The sequence below is a fragment of the Coturnix japonica genome, chromosome 7 (genome assembly GCF_054131305.1).
Source record: "Coturnix japonica strain WE chromosome 7, WE-NBRP24, whole genome shotgun sequence".
NCBI classification, from domain to species: domain Eukaryota; kingdom Metazoa; phylum Chordata; class Aves; order Galliformes; family Phasianidae; genus Coturnix; species Coturnix japonica.
The window spans coordinates 12,029,157-12,046,021 of NC_140669.1; the positions used below are offsets into that span (position 1 = coordinate 12,029,157).

The following is a 16,865-nucleotide window of genomic DNA, read 5'->3' on the forward strand; positions in this document are numbered from 1 at the left end:
GCCATCAGTTTTCACTGTGAACTTGGTGGGTGATGTGAGGCCAGCAAGAATAATGAAGTAACTGCAACTAGCAATCAACCTGCTAACACATACTGCAGGGAAATAACAAAGCCAGACCCTTTTCTTACAGAAGCCTGAGGAAATCAATGTACTGAAAATGCTTATGGAAAATAATCCTTGAGGAAAGAATGAGAATTAGAATACCTGGATGTGATCATTTTAGCTTTGTTACCATCTTTCTCTGTGAACTTTGGCAAGCTGCCTTAAGTTTTATTTTCTCCTAGAATTTTCATCCTCTGTGTGTGTACTATCACCGAGAAATGAGCAAAGGAAAATGTGCTTTCTCAGCAGCTTCATTTTTAAGGAGTCTTTCCTTCAGCTTTTTTGGGGGGAAAATGGTTGAAGGGTAGGATGTAGTAAACTTCCTTTTTTTGTGACTTTCTGAAGTGTTAAATTGGGGACTTTTAAAATAGAACAGAGATCTGATTATTAAAGTATGAATTTAAATTAGAAATGTCATGTTTTTGTGAACAGCGTCTCTTTTCTATCATAAAAAGTGATTGAACATATTGATTTTTTACTTGGTGCTGTTAGTGGGAAAACAGAATACCAAACCACCAAGACCAACAAAGCCAGGAGATCAGCATCCTTTGAAAGGAGGCCCAGCAAAAGATACTCAAGACGGACACTACAAATGAAAGGTAAACTAGTGACGTTTCTTTTTGAGATGTACAATCCGCTGCCATGACCTCCTCTGGGGATGACCATATCCTTAAAAGGCTCCATGGAGGTATTTTCTTGTAGCTTCCCTTGAATTATCAGGGTTAGGTTTCTTTTTACTTATTCAGGAAGTTAAGGTCCATTTGTCTGGAAAAGTTTGTGTCCAAAGTGCAACGTGCTGCCTGGCAGCGTGTGGTGCTCACCTTGTCTCTTATTCTGCCCCTCTTGCAAAGTGACTTCTGGGCAGATCTTTGCTTAAATCCACATCTTTGGTTTACTCCTGAGATTGTTTATTTTTGCAATTCAAAACTTTGCTTTTCACACGTTTTACATGGGATACACGCAACACCTGGTCTTTAGTTTTCTACTTTTAGTCAGTGTTTGACTACGTTAATAATATGCTTCAGTATTTAACTGACAGGCTAATTACAAATTCTTTAATTAACACTTTATGTCTACTTTTGCAGCACATGTTGCTAAACTAGAAGAAACAAGGTAAGATGCATTCTAAGCCTTTCTCTTTGATGTTGTCAGCTATATTTGAATGCATGTCTGCAGGTAGTTATAAGATTAATTCAATGTAAATAGCATTAACCTCTTAACTGTAGTTTTGCTGTGGATTTTCTGTTTGTTTGCTTTAAACAAAGCCTACTATTTGAAGCAGAGCTGCTGTATTGCTGTCGCATTGAAGATTTTGCTTACTGGAGGGCAACGCTTTGTTTATGACTAGCTATGATTATAAGCTGCTGATAACTTGCTGGTTATAAGTAGTTCCTTGTGCTGCCATGTAAAAAGACCAGGTGAAAACATGAGGTTCTTGCTGAGATCTGCCCATTCTGGCTATGTGGTTAAGACATGTAAGTGTTTGAAGTGTTTTTATCTTCTGTGCTGTACTTACATTTATTTGCTCATTCTTTGCGAACGTTCTTATATACTGATGGTTATGTATTAGTCGTAACCAGCACTGAGAAGCCTTTAGGTGCTTCCATTTCTATGCCTGGAGTCTTTCTGAATGTGGAAGTTCATACTATAGTTGCAATATAAAATGAAACCAATGCTGCAGTTGCTTTATAGTGGAGGTCTCTTTGACTTTGGGACCTCACCAGCAGGTCCCCTTGTTTGCTGGCTTTCCTTTTCATTACATTGGAAAGACCTCTTTAACACTGGTTATCATTAGAGTGCTGGAATATACTCTACACAAAACGTGTGACAGCCTGATTAATTAGTGCTCTCGTCATGCTGTTGTTGTTATGCCCTCCCATGAGTTTCATGCTGCTTAGGTCATTGTGAGAGTGGGAGGAGAAACTCCGTATGCAGTTTTGCTTCTGATAAGAGCAGCCTTCTGATCTTCATGTAGGTGTGGCATTGTTATGTCGGTCTCCAGAGGAATCAATGCCATTGCTGAAACTCTACACTCCAGTGTTGCTAATTGAAATGCATCATGAAAGATGTATGTTGTTTCAGTCTTTGGCATTACCTCAGCACTGGGGAATGTGCTGCCCAGAAGGCATTCTTAAATATTTCTGCTAAAGGTGCTCTATTCTGTGCTAACTTCCACCTTCTCTCAGCATAGAAGGTGCGAAGTTGGGAAGCAGGCAAGGAATAGGTTAGGCAGGGATCTATTTAAATTGTCAGTTTGCCAGGTTGGTTTGCTGTTGTCCAGATCATCGATCCAAAGAACAATTTAGTGGTAAGATCCTGGAACCATTAAGGGAAAAAAAATGGCCTCAGATCTTTTTTTTGAACACGTCGGTTTGCATAAGATTTACACACAGAGTTATTGTACAGGATGTTGGTGCTCTTAAATCACTCAAAAACATGGACATTTGAATACGTAGAAAAACAAAAAGCATAAAATTGTTGATGCTTTGCTGAGCTTTTGTGCATATAACTTTGAATAGCTGCTTTTAAGGCTTAAGTATTAATTCAGTCTATTAGGGCCTGTATACAGAAGAAGCTCATGCCCCACCTCAGTGCTGAATCAGAAGGGCTTGAAAGAGTCAGGAAGGGAAGAGGAAATAACAAAACAAAGATGAATTACAGATGAAACAAAAACAACAAACCAAAGGAAACTCCCACCAATGTGGTACCCTTACTCTTCTAAAATGAGGCAGCTGACCCAGAACATAAGATTTCAAACTTTGGTTGAGAATGTTTAAGTCGTGTTGGAAGATCTTCATTAAATCTTGTTTCTTCTTGAGAATTCTTATTGCCTGGCTTCAAGAAGAATTTGTTGTTCTGATTCTCATGTAAATTCTTTTTTATCTTTCAGTTTTCCAAACAACGCTGTTATTACCCAAACCAATGGATCACAAGTAAGGCCTATCTCATTCATTCTTCTAAAGACAGTTTTCATGCATTTCAGTAGATCTGAGGATGTCATTATTTCCTTCTCTGACCAGCTGTACCAGAAGTTACATGCAGTTAAATAAACTGCATGCGAAGAAGTAGTTACTTAATTAAAGCAAGATATCTGGTAAACTTATCTAGAGTGAGGAGGATATACCTTATCTCTGTGCTCTATAAATTAATCTACTTATAGATGCAGGTTTTCATAGGTACAGAAGGTACTTCTGTGTACAACATTTTAGTATCTAAAGCACATTATTCCCGCGTGCTAAGTAATACAAAAGGTAGGGAATAATCCATCAGTACCAGTGTTGATTCCTGGTTACAGTACCTCTCCTTAGCATAGAAGGCCTTGTTTCACTGAAATCAGCCAGGTGACTCTCATTCCTGGTACCAAAAAGTAGGACTTGGAGTTTGGAAAGACCCTGTCATGCCTTCTTGAAATGGAGCATTTCAGTCACTGCGGGGTCACAGATTGGTGGGAATTAGAAATCCGGTTTATTTGAATGTTGAACACAGTCTCAGCTGGAAGCAAACAGATAATTGGTGCTCTGCCCAGCTTTTGCTTTTATGCAAACTGAGCTTTTTGAGCAGCCTTCAATCCAGTGGAATCCTGGTGTTTTGTGTACTGCTGGAGAAGATTGGGCATAGGCGTCCAGTGCTGCGGAAGTAATGCAAGAAAACATCCTTGTTTTAGCTTTGTGCTTAAGGAAAAATGGTCTTGTGTTTTCTTATGTAAAACATATCATTGCCTAATTGAAGTGTGTATAGCAACTTACTTGTTTACGTTCTGTCTCCAAAGAGTTGGAATGTGAAGCCAAACCTACCTGTCCTAACAGCAGCAGTTCCTTCTGCTCCAGTCCTGGTGGAAATAGAGAACCTCCCAAGGAGCCCAGGATCCAGCCAGCAGGACAAGAAGTGGTATGTCCAGCTTTGCTGGGAACTGAGTTTTGCTTGCTTAGGAACAATCCAAGTGCCCGTTTCTTTATCAGTGCTTAAGTGAATTGCCTATTTTGTATCTTTACCATAATTTGAGGGTCACACTAGTGGCGATGCAGCTGATTTGTTGCTGTGAGTGTAGTCTGGGGAGCTGAAGGCAACGTGCATAATCATTGCCAACCAAAAGACTGTTTCTCCAGGGCTCCAATGACTGCATCCAGAGCAGCATTTTCAAGTCACGGAAAGAGCTGGACTCTTCTGTTTTGTCCTAATATTTCTTTTAATGCTTCGCTTGTTATTAAGGACTTTTCAATGTCCTTAATAAAATGCAGAATCTTGTAAATCGTTACCTTTGTTGAATCTCTTAGAAAAACCTTATTAAATGGACAAAATGATTTTTTCTTTGTCTTGGGGAGAATGGGAGCTTGAGGAAAATGACACAAGCTAAAGATAAGCGCTTTGATTTTATGTAACCTGAGCATCTGTTTAAAGGAATTGATGCATCTCAAAACCAGCTTGATTTTGTTTGAAGGTGAACTCCTGTATCATTCATTATTTTAAAAGAAATTTTATACTGCAGTGGTATTTCAAAACCAAAACTGATGTGTGCTGATGCACACTGCTGACCTCCTTCAGCCCATTGCGGCTGATCCTAGAAGGGTGGTTCTGATTTCTGTGAGGCTTCTGAGGAGCAGCTGTGGTGGAGTGGATGGACATAAAGCTCTTATCCTAAGCTGTTCCTGCCTCAAGAGAAAAGATCCTTCTCCCATTGTCTGGCGTATGAATCTGATTTGCTTCAGCACCTCTTAGGAATAAATCATGCAGTGACAAATGTGCTTGAGTTCTGCAATCATACTGGTGGAAGACTTTCAGTACGATGGATTTTGTATTATATGAGGGAGGATAATTTTGCTTTATCTGTTGCATTATATTGACGATTCAATGAGAATACATGATCAATGCTGTTTTTCTTTCTTTTGCCCTTGATTTATCTAGTAGCTGAAATCTGTGCTTGTGCAGAGATCCTGTTGATCACTCGATTCCCTCCGTGGTGGTGGGTGAAAGGTGGTGGTTTCTTTGTTCTTCGGCCTTCTCAAAATGTTTTTTTAATATCATTTGTTGGTCCGACTGCAAGCTGTGTGCTACAGCCAGTATTTCTGTGGGTGAAAATGTTTGACTCCTGCTCCAAACGACTCTTCCTGGGTATCTGATTCAGCTTCAGCTTCTCTTTGAGATCCTGCTGCTTTTGTTCAGAAGCAGAGAGGACTCCAGCCAGTCTGCTTCAGATTTGGTCTTGGTATGCCCTTTCTAGGATTTAGAACCCGAGTTTGTCACTCTTTAATGCTGTCTAAGGATCTCAACTTCTGTCCCAGCTGCTGCACTGCGTAGCCTTTCTGTGGAAGAGTACAAACTGTATCTGCGTGCAACCGAAAGCAATATGCCATAAAGAAAAGATGCTGCCTGGCAATTAACGTGTTTTAATTGGGAGTATAATACTGTACTGTGTGCGTGTTAGGTTTCTAAGAGCCATAGCACGATTATTGGAGGCAGTTCTGCCTGTAATGAAGGACAAATCCAGCTGTGAGAAGAAGAGAACAGTTTGGAGCTGAGTCAGCAGATGAGCTACATGCTGGTTTCATGGCTGGGCAGTGGGGTTAGGTTTGCAGTGTCTGGAGCGTAGCTACCTGGTGTGGGGGCTGCAGCTTGTGTACTGCCTTCAAGCCTTGCTGTCTGCTACTAACGAGTTCTCTTGTCAGCTGCCCGCTGTCTTTAATTGGCCTGTTTCTGCACGGATTATCTTTGCTTCCTGTCAGAAAAATAGTCTTCTTTTAGAGAGAGCTTGCCAACGACTGGTGAGAGCACTGAAATATTTCGGACTGGGGATTTTGTTGATGGGTGGATTGAAGGGGTTTAGAAGTGAGGTCTCGACCCTGTGCATTTCCGTACTTTTCTTGGCAGATGCCCACGCTGGCTGCGTTGCAGATTAGATCCCTTCCTAATGGCAACGTTTCCTTTAATTTAGAATGTTAATGCTGCAGCTGCCAACAGCACTTGTGCCAGATTAGAGAAAGTACTCAGCCAGACAGGAAAGATTCTGATGTTTTTATTTCCTTTGCTCCATTCATATAAAATTGTCAGTACAGGAAAATGATGCTGGTCTGAATTGCCTTAAGATGGCCTGAAATGTTGGCTGTGAGGCTGCAAAGCCTAAAGCATAATTTGTATCTTTCCAACTTTGAATCAAGAATCTATCTTGGAGGTAGGACAGAAGACAAGTGGTTACTGACTGCTTATGTATGGTGAATACACCAGGGATTTTTTCCTTCCTAGTGGATGGAGTTTTCTGGTAACTGCATAAGCTGGAGAAAGTGGGAGATAATTGAATGAGCTGTTGAGGAGTGGTGGGTTTGATGGTCATGGGTCATTTCTTCAGAATGTTTTACAAAAACTGAAACTCTTGAGTTTTCCCCATGGCTGAGCTTTACCCAAATCCTCTCTCTTTTCAAAAGGAGGACTATTGCTGCACGTTAATCATTTATCGCTTGTGAATCCCACATGCTTTTCTGCTTCCCTGCCTTAGTACATGTGATCTCCCAACACGTGCACTGGCTGCTTGGCTGGGCTGGCAGGGCTGGGAACAGAAGGTGGAATCTGAAACAAGGGCTGTGTTGGATGCCCTCGAAATGAACAGCAGCAAAGTTTGGGTCGCTAAATAGAGAATTCTACATAAAAATGAAGGAGAAACATTTGTTTCAGGAATTTCTTGAGTAGTTTGAGAGCTCACTTTTTTCCGAGCTCTTTTTTGGTATCTGATCGTAACCCTCAGCAGCGTGTTTTGAAACACTGCAATGAATCCTACTACAAGACAGACACTGCTTAGCAGATCTGTTCTTTAAAACGTTCTGAAATTCAACAGTTTGAGTAAATTCTTTATCCCTGCTGCTTTGGAAATGCTTGTGCCCAAAGCCTTATTGCTCCTATCTATTGGCACCTGCATAATATATATAGCATTCAAAGCGCTGAGCGTTCTCTCCTGCTCCTCTAACCAGCTTTTGCACCAACTGGAGCAGGCATGGCGCTGCTGTGGGTTTGATTTTATGAATCCAGCATTTAACATTTCTGTACCATTGTGATTTCACGTGCAAAGCTGGAAAGCAGAGTCTCGGTGCTGGTCTCTGCCGTGCAGTGAGAGCTGCCACCTGAGCCCTGTCAGCTCCTGAAGTGCACTGTGCTGTACGCCCAGGAGGCCTCTGTCACATCTGCAGTGCTTGGTTCTTGCTCAGCTTTGTGAAGTGCTGTTAAATATGAAGTTCTTTTCCTTCTACTAAGCGTAGGCAGAACATACAGGAGGTAGCTTAACTTCTCGCTTCAGGCTTCTGCAAAAACACGCATGATGCTGAGCAGTAAAAGGCTTTATTTGACACTGCCTTAATACGCACATATTCTTGCATGCCTTTGTCCTTCAGTATTTACCTTGCAGCAATACCATTTTTCTTTGGCTTTTTCTGTCAGCCTCCTTCGCTTTACTCCTGCTGTGCTCTGTTCCCCCCTTCCCCTCCATACCCAGTGACTAATTGTGCCCCTCCCGCTCCCCAACGATCCAGGCCCTTTGACGCTGCCGACCGCTGCCAACGTGGTGGAAGCCTGTGGGACACGCGGGCCCCGCCGAGGACCCACCCTGTGGATGGACAGTACTCTGCTTTTGTTCATGAGCACAATGTGAAGAATGCAGGAATGCATAGCAGTGCTGTCACCTATGCTGTCCAAGCCACCATGACCAGTCTGTGAGATGTCGGCCCTTCAAGAGCTTGAGGCTGCTTGGTAGCGGAGGCTGGAAGGTTGCATTCAGAGCTGTCTGTGATACAAGGACACCGGTCCCAAAGATGGCTAGGAAAGGAAAAAAGCATTTTCTGACGAAGGCTCTGCATATTGGGCTGTTGGTGTTTATTCTTTACAGAAAAATAACACGTAGGCTGCAGGTCGCCCATCACTCTTACATCAATTAGAGAATATGTATCTCTTTAATTGTGCTAAGGTTTTTCTTAACGATAGAAAGAATTGGAGCTGTTTTTAACCCCAGGGAGCTGCACACATTGGTAATACCTGCAAGTGCGACCAGTGGCTTTTAATGTGGTTTCAAACATCTTGAAGTAATTGTTGCGACTGCCCCTTCGTTTGTACCCTGACTACTTAAACGTATCTACGATGGGTGGCTGCTCTGAAAACTAACTGGGTTTTTTTTCTAAACAAGTCCATGTCTGAAACACATTGTTTGAAAACGGCATCGGATTAATTGATTATTTTAAGGTTTTAAGAATAAAATGCGCAGAACTCCTGAAAAGGCAAAGAGTGATGTGTCTGGGGAGGGGTTCCCCTTTAGGGAATGTCTTTATTGCTTTCCAGGAAACGTTCTGTCATTCTTGCTGCTGTGCTGTGCTTAAAGAAAACACAACTGTTTCCTGCCACGCACACCAGCAATGCTGGGTGCTTCATTGGCTTTGTTGGGAAGTCAGAGACTCCACTCTGCTCTTGTGGCTCTTTAACAGCACGGGCTTCTTTACCCTTGAACTCCCTGTGTTCTCATCTGTCTTCTGAAATTGCTCTTAAATTGCAGTGAAAATTATGTTGAAGGGCTTTTCAAATCCACTTCTGTTGGTCTTTTAGGATGAAGAAGGTGTTCGAATAAGTTTTAAATTGCCTGTTGTTCAGAGTCCCCGCTTGCATGGAGTTCGTAGGAGCTTCTGTATACATTGTTCTTTTAACCCATCGTGTCCTCAGCACCTCTGAGTCTGCTGCTGGCAAAATCTGAGCACCCTATGCTGGTTTTCCTATAGAACATGTGGGTGACTATTTACAAAGATCTGTCAGAAAACGGGAAGATACGTGTTAGAAAACATTCTCGCTTCCAGGTGTAGGTATGCTCTCTGATGGTGAAGTGCAGGGTTTGGTCTTGCTTCCTTTGCTGCCCTAATTGGAAGAACATCTACTCCTGCCTTTTAGCTCAGTTCTAATAAGTTCCTTCTATCTGTCATTCTACCCTTGGAAAACAACTTTGCTTCTTCCCATCAGTGGTGCACATAGAGGCTGTACATTTTCCTGTCCAAATGGATGCTTTCCTACTGTGTCCTTTGCTAGCAGCTTTTCATTCCAGTGCTCAGGGAATCAAGCAAGTGACCTCATTTTGCCTTGCAGCGATTAATTGCCTTAAGGTGATTCAGGCATATTGAGCACCAAAATGGTGGTATCCTACAATCTGTTCCAGAGGTGTGTGATTAACACTGGGGGGATTCCTTTGGGTGCTGAAGGGGAGTTTTTTTTTCCTGGAGCCTCTAGTAACAGCACTGGGCTGCTTCCAGATTCCAGGGGCTGGAGGGAGGAAAGGGGCATAAACCCATTAGCAAGAAGCTGATCTGAGCAGTCCTATAGGAGTGTGTGTCCCTGCTCATGGTAAGTTCTGTGGTGGGTACTTGCCTGGTTTCATTATTCTCCTCTTTGGAGCTGCTCCATCAAAAATGATCCATTTTCTTATATCATCCTTAGAGCCGCGTTGTTTGTAAGTGTGATTGTTGGCTGAAAGGACTGACAATCAAACTGCTGTTGTATCCACAGGTTGTCTGGTTAACTATTACATTCTGCAGCAGCTGCTGTGTCTGTATGTGTCAGTTTGCTGTTAAAATAGATTTCCTCAACTTCCAAGAGATGGATGGGATTCCTGGCTGTTGGCACAGCATAAGCATCAAAACACAGTTTCTGTTCTTTTTGGTGGGGTTTTTTGTTTGTTTTGGACTTTGCTGTTTGCACTGTAAATACAGATGGTAGGACAAAATGAAAAGGAGCCATTTCCTTTAGAAAGCAGAGGAGGTGGAAGCCAGCAAGAGTGCTGTGGTTCCCTTTGGTTCCCTTACATAGGTTGACTGCTGAGGTTTCATTCATGTCTCTGCTGAAATCAGTGAAACTGAAGCTAGCTCTAGGTGTGTGTGACCGTAGCACAGCGGTGGTGCAGCCCTGTGCAGTGGACCCTTCTGCCCTCAGTCCTTTCTACGACTGTTGGAGGAAGCACTGCTCCAAGAAACAGCTTGTTGTGAAGAATATCAGCTGTCTTCCACTGCAGTTTCCTTCTACTTGTATAAAAATACTAAAATACGCTTTGAGTCTGCTAGAAAATCTGCAGATACTTGTTTCAAACATTTACTAGGTAAGAACTTCCCTGTTTCTTATAACAACTGGAGTCACTTGCAGTAGGAGAACTGACATGGTATGTTGTGGTGCATCTTTGCCTCCGGAAGGAGTGAGTATATGCTCTGGGTAGGGCTCAGCCCAGTCTGCTGGGCGATTCGCTTTCTCACAATTAATTGCTGTGTTTATACATTGTGGAGAGGTTTTCACTGCAGCTTCTTCATTTAAAATCCCCACAGAGCTGCTATGTTTACTTCAGACACTTTTATTTCTGGCATGTGTCTGGTTTTCCAAAAGGATCAAGGAGAAAAAAAGAACTGCATGTTAAAGCCTTTTGTTTTTTTAACATAGAAAGAGTGGTAATGGAATTGTGCCCATCTCTGCCCACCTTTGTGCCTTCGCAGCCTGCCCCTTGTTGATCTCCTCGACAGTGTGGATTTGCCAGAGACCTGTGTGGATGATGCTGTAGGCCGCCCAGTTGTTGCCCTGTTGACAGGAGACTCGGGAGAGGCTGTTGGTTGCCCTCATCCTGGCACTAAGGAAGCTGCTGCTGAAAAAGCAGACTCTGACCGTAAGCAAACTTAAGAGATTTCTTCCTATTGTTGTGCAGTGCGGGGTCACAGTTAACTGCTGAAATACTCACGAGGCTGTTTCCTTACAAGAACCCAGAGCTGCCCTAGAGAGCTCTCTCAGATCACAGGCACAAGGACAGCTTTGCCCACCAGTGGAATGCAGCCCCCCTACAATATGGAGCAGTGCATTTAGGAGTTGAGCTGAAGTCCTGTAACAAACGTTAAACCTTACAATGAGTGCGAGTTAGCTCCACAGTGACATTAATAAAGCTGTTCATTTCTCTTTTTCAGCTTTTGAAGATGCATTATTAAAACTGAAGCAGCTGGAGGCGGAGTGCAGCAGCCCTACGCCTGCTGAGCGTCCCAACATCAACATAAACGTGCAGGTAGGTGGGCACTGTGCCTCGTGGCAGAGCTGCTCTGTTCTGTTCAGATAATGCTGTGCAGCACGGTCTGCTTGCAAGATGTTCTTAAGAATAGGCACGAGTGGTATGTGGGAATAGGAAAGCAGATAGAAATATCTTATGTTTAAACCTGTGCTTGGTAGGAAGCGAGGTACATATGGTGGGGCAGAGGTGAAGCTGTGTGTATTCACACTGCAGCCTACTGGAGTTTTCTGCTGTCTGCAGGAGCATAAAGTTTAAACACTTGCAGTGTTCCTCTGTTGCCTTTATCTCTATGTTGCCAGCTGTGCAGCGTTGTGTCGTTCACTCTCTTGTTCGGAGGTGAGCTTTTCCCTTAGCATTTTCCAGTCACATTCCATAACCCTCCCAGCAGTTTGTTTGGACGTTCTGGTGATCGGTCCCTCCTGTCAGTAACTGGTTCTCACCAGCTCTGTGGGCCTGGTGGGAGCAGAGGTTTCCATGTGTGTTTACACAGAGGGGAGAGGTGGAGTTTGATTTATTTAGTACTTTGCTCTTTTGGAACAAGTCAGGCTGCATTTCTGCAGGCAGCTGAGCTGAAGCAATAGCTTCAGTGCCCTGACCAGGGAGAAGGCTCTCATCTCTCTTGCTCCTTGTTGCTTTTCCTACTCTGATCTCCCTCATTCATCTGTCACCTCCAGCTACTGTTGGATGGTGCAGTCAACCAATGTATTCTACCAAGTGACAAAAAGCAAAACTTCCTAAACCTTTTCCAGTTTTAAACTTTTTTACTAGTACTTTTGTGTGGACGAGTGAGGTAAATAGGCTCATGAGGGGATCACAGGAATGCAAGAGCCGTAGTGAAAACAAGTGGTATTACAAGCAATGTAAAATAATCTGCAGCATTCGAACTGTTGGCGCTGCCCTGCGCTGTGGGGAGGCCCCAAAGGCCTTTGTGCTGCTCAGTGAAGCTGGTCAGATTCTCTTGCAGGGAGGCTGCTGTGTGTGTGTGCTGCTGCTCTGTGCTCTTGTTGCTGCAGGCTGCTGTGCTCTGTCCCCTTTAAGGGCTGTTGCAGGGATGCCTTGTGTACCTTTCTGCTGGGTGACTGCATTACAAAGATTAGCGAGCCTTTAAGAAGATTAGCCTGTAGCCTGTGGGTCTTGTTATGCCGAAATGCTGCCTCTGCATAAACTAAAGGAAAGAATACAGCTTCATGCAGAATACTTTTGCCTGTTGAGCTCTGTGTTAGTTCAAACAGAGAGGAAAGACCATCTGGTTGGTTAAATCGAGAGAACAGAGCAAAACTGTATTAGTGCTTCTTAAATCATGACTGACATATAGTAAGGAAGATAAGGTTCCTGTGACAGGCTGATCTTACAGATACCAGTATAGGACAGCCACAGCTCTCCAGTTGTGTGAGTTGCTGAGGGGTTGGGTAATCCCAATGTGGGGGGGGGGGGGGATATATGGTCCTGAGGAGAACACATAAAGTAGCTACAAGCACTTCACGTATTCCAATAGCTTCCATAAAATAAAAATACTCGCGTTCAGTAAAGGATTGTTCTGATGGTCTTAGTGAATGAGGTGAATGTGCAGCCTTTAATATTTGCTAGCAGGAGTGGTTTTTAATGCAGTTCGTGCAGGTCAGAGTGCAGCAGGGTTGTTGCTGCTCCACTGAGCGTTGCAGGAGCATGGCGCTGTGTGGCATATGGGGGAAGGCCGGGCTCTGTCTCCCCCTGCTGAGTCCTACCCTGAGAATAGAGGTCACCAGGTTTAGTTTCCACTCAGTTAATTAACTTCTGTCACTAATGAAATAGCAGTCAGTAGCTGGAATAGTTAATGAATTAATGTTTTATAATTAAGAATTAGGCAGTTCACAGAATGAAGTATACTGTGTTGAAAAGGTGTTTTTAATTGTCCCCATCAAGTATCTGGCTGCCAGTTTCTTCTGATATAATTAGTGATGAGAGTGGGAGAGGAAATACATTAAACTTATATTTATAAGCATTTTTAGGGCAAAGATCTTCCCATGTTAGTTTTGGGTGTGAACTTTTAACTTACACACTGTATTAATACTATATGATAGTTGCTGTGTTAATCTCATATCAGTAAGCTCAACTACATATATAGAGTCCACTGCTGTTTATGTCTTGCACACTGCTTTCAGCACAGCTCTTTGCTTCTCTACTTTTAAGCTTTGTGCTTTTTTTCTGTATTATTATTAACTTCTGTGATTTTAGAACCGAGTTCCAAAGCGAAGAGATTGCTTTCTCTTTTTGCAAAGCTTTGTTGCTCTTTGGAAATGTGAATAGATCTCATTGTGTGGGAACTGCTTCTGATGAGAACTTTTCATGTCTAGGATGAAGTGGTGAAGCTCACGGATAAATGTCTTAACAATGCAATTGAGAGCCCAATAGCAGCAGCAGGGTGGCTTCCAGCAGACATGAAAAGCAATATCCTGAAGGCCCAGGCAGAAGCAGGGCACAAGGTAAATATTCAGTTGATGAGGACTGCAGTGTTCTCAGATGGCTTTTTAGAACCCACCTTCAGGTGTCCTTATTCCCTATTTGACTCTGTAATTGTGTGCTGTTGGAGAAGGGGCTCTGGAAATAGGGGTACTTCAGGAGCTGAGATCCAAAGAGTGGCAGAATAAGGAAGCCTGCAGCCTTTCACTGTCACAGGGGTGCAGTTTGCCCCGGGGGGGGGAATTGTCATCCCTTTTTGGTGCTGGAGAAAGCCCTGAACAATCTAATGACCTCTGCGCTTGGCCATGATTTGAGTGGTGATTGAATCAGGTAACCCCCAAAGGGTCCCTACTAACCAAATATTTGTTCCACAGTTCTGTCACCGAGGCCACATTTCTAGCATGTTCTGCTAAATTCTGTAGCAAATAAGGGTATCTTATCTGGCTACGTTAGCAAGTTATTTGCACTGAAATTTTCACACGGGGTTTGGTGGTTGAAGGCCTTGAGCAGTAAATGGGCGGCTCAGTTCCATGCTGGGAGGGAGATGCTCAGCTTTTCCGTCAATCTCTGAACTGATACAAAAGGGAAACAGAAATCAGACGTGCGTGTTTTTCTTGTTTGTTTATTCGTTTTCTCACAGGTTGTAAGAGAAGACAGCCTGACAGGTGGCAAGAATTCCAACGTTCAGGATGCTGCTGCCAGGTACTGTCTTGATTTGGAAGAAAAGCACGATGTATCTTCCTAAGTACAGCACTGAGAACTTGGAGTTCTGGGGTCCCAGTGCTCCATGTCAGTGATCGTTGCATTTTACCTTGTAGTAGTGTTGTTTAACATGGTAAGCAAGATGTGTTTGTAGAATGAAAAACACTAAAAACTCTGTTTACTTTCTATGTATCAAAACTTTGTAATTCAGATACTGTTTCTCCCATACTGGCAGCTGATTGATGTCCTGTGAGTTACTGAATCTCATGTAAGTGTTAAATCTGAGTTCTGGGCACTGGCAAAGCTACAATTACGTGTTTTAACTGTTTGGTATTTTGAAGGAGATGAGCACGTGGTAAAATATGGAACAAAAAGTATATGGAGCCATTTGAGAAACATGCTGGAACAGGTGGTTTGTGGGGAGCTTTCAGTGTTTGCTTTTGTTTTGTTGTCATTGCACAGGAACATTCTCCCATCGGGGAAAACCCCGAGCAGTCCCTCTGCAAGCAGTCCAGTGTTACAGAACAACCTGAAAGCAACCTCTGCCTCCAACTTCATTCCGTAAGTGGTTCAGGAGAAAAGTGTTTCTGGGATAATAGAGCCAGGCAGAGATTACCATGAAACCAACTTGAAAAGATGAGGGAGAATTGCTGGGCAGTTAGGCTGTGTCTAACTAAACAGGTTCACGGATGCTTCTTTAATTAGCATTGCAATGGTTAATCAGTGTAGCCCATGCCTCAGGGTGAGTATCTTATCAAGTAGTAAGTAAATCTCTCTCATCTTTTGAACTGACTGAAGTATTTGACATCCTGCTGCCCCTGGCCCTGCCTGGGGAGATCAGAAGTTTGCAGGGAAGACTTCAGTTCTGGGTTAGAAATAAGTGCTGAAAATGCTGCTGATTCTGTCGGGTCTTTTTGGACAGTGGCTGTATCCACTGATGAGAATGTTTTCTCCTTCCAGTAATTCATTAAATGAGGATAATGCTGCCTCTAACCGCGAAGAGTTGCTGATTCCAGCTAATCTGGCTCCAGCTGAGGAGGCTGCTGTTTCAAAGGTATCACCACCACCTGTCAGACTGGAAGGTTTCTGTGTCACACTACCGATGCCTTCAGGCAACCACAGCAGACCACAGACCTTACTGCGTGCCTGTCATAACGCTGTGGATGCCACAGGCTGCTTTCTGGAGCAGAGGCCTGTTTCATGCACCGCTCTTGAAGCACATTTCTGACTCTGCTGTCAGGGTCTGTGCCTGACGCTTATTTTTCTAAACCGGTTGGTCATTTTTCACACGTTAAAGATGGTGTAAAGATGAAATTCTGACACGTGCAGTTTCCATCAAAGTAATGACAGAGGAAGAAGTTCGAATGATAATGTTTAATTGTTGTATTTTGGTTGCCTGAAGGTTAAGGTAGTTTTTTTATTGGACTCTGTGAGATGCACAAAGCTGCCTTTGTGAAGCACTCGGGGGTCACTTTTCCTTTGTCCCTCTCCGAAACAAAACTCGAGTCCAATGTTGTACTTGGCTGTTGTTTCAGCAGGCTGAGGGGTTAAGCTGGATTACTAAAGCAACACGCCCTTTATCTGTCATCCCTCTAAACCAGTATTAAATAGTTCATTCCACTGAATAATTATCACCTCCATCTTCTGAGTTCAGACACTCAGCTTGCAGACCTTGCTGACCTTCTTGTCATATGGTGCAATACCTCAGCTTTGCACTGGAGAACAGGGCAGTTCTGCTGTTACGTGGCAATGACATTCTTTCCAGTTTGCTACTGGGAAACGGTGGAATGAAAAGGCTGTTGTAAAAGACGATATGAAAAGATTTGAGAAAACAGGCCTAATGTATGGCGGTGTTTGTCATGGACACTGGTCTGTAATGTGGGCAGCCACTCTGGTGTTCAGCAAATCTGTCTGTTTACTATTGGGAATTCAATTCAAAACTGATTTATTCCATAGAGCGCTCCAGATGACCAGGACGTTTCCCTAACATCATTGACAGAGAATCTAATTGACTTTACAGAAGCTACACCTCGGGTAAATGTATTTCAAAACCAAACTTCTTCCTTCCCAAGTACAATGGTTTTTACTCACAAACTCTGCTCTGGCTTCGGTATCCATCCACCATGCTTGGATCTGCTGCAGCGGAGTGAACTGGTGGTACATCTGGGGCACCTTGAAACTACTCACAGCAGAGTACGCTCAGTTAACCTCGTCTGCAAGGCAGAAGATAGCTGTGGGTTTGGGCACCTTTTGGAGGGGAAAGCTATGCTGAAACTGTTGCCATTGAGTTTCTGTGAGTGAGCATGTGTGAGCTGTGAGTTACCTGCTTGTGTGAAGTCGCTTCATCTGTAGCTGTTCACTGCTGTGGTTCAAAGGCTTCTTATATTGTGAGGCAGATTCTGAGTAGCAGATACCTGGTATTGTTTGAGGCGGGCAGTATTATGTCAGATCTGTTTGTTTCTTCCAACCGTTTCTAATCAGCTTTTCTTTGCTTTTTGTAGGTGTCTTCCCAGCCCACAATAACACCGAGGTGGTTAGTGCCAGTGAGTTACTGAACCATTACTTAGCAGTTTGTGAT

At 43.3% G+C, this 16,865-nt stretch overlaps 1 protein-coding gene across 5 annotated transcripts in view; it reads left to right on the forward strand.

The window, feature by feature from the left end:
• EPB41L5 (erythrocyte membrane protein band 4.1 like 5) overlaps nt 1–16,865 on the forward strand; it is a 40,978-nt gene that overhangs the window by 19,030 nt on the left and 5,083 nt on the right. Inside the window, exons 13-24 of one of the 5 annotated variants that reach the window (XR_014948289.1) lie at nt 595–701; nt 1,188–1,215; nt 2,993–3,035; nt 3,872–3,990; nt 5,005–5,073; nt 7,614–10,756; nt 11,049–11,143; nt 13,480–13,608; nt 14,226–14,287; nt 14,750–14,848; nt 15,248–15,341; nt 16,789–16,830. Coding sequence is in view for 4 of the 5 variants with exons in the window: in XM_015868630.3 (XP_015724116.1) it covers nt 595–701; nt 1,188–1,215; nt 2,993–3,035; nt 3,872–3,990; nt 10,590–10,756; nt 11,049–11,143; nt 13,480–13,608; nt 14,226–14,287; nt 14,750–14,848; nt 15,248–15,341; nt 16,244–16,588 (1,288 nt within the window). In the remaining variant the exon portion in view is untranslated. Of the gene's footprint in view, nt 1–594; nt 702–1,187; nt 1,216–2,992; nt 3,036–3,871; nt 3,991–5,004; nt 5,074–7,613; nt 10,757–11,048; nt 11,144–13,479; nt 13,609–14,225; nt 14,288–14,749; nt 14,849–15,247; nt 15,342–16,243; nt 16,730–16,788; nt 16,831–16,865 lie in introns of those variants that run through there. The other 4 variants (XM_015868631.3, XM_015868632.3, XM_015868630.3 and 1 more) reach the window with 4 other exon arrangements.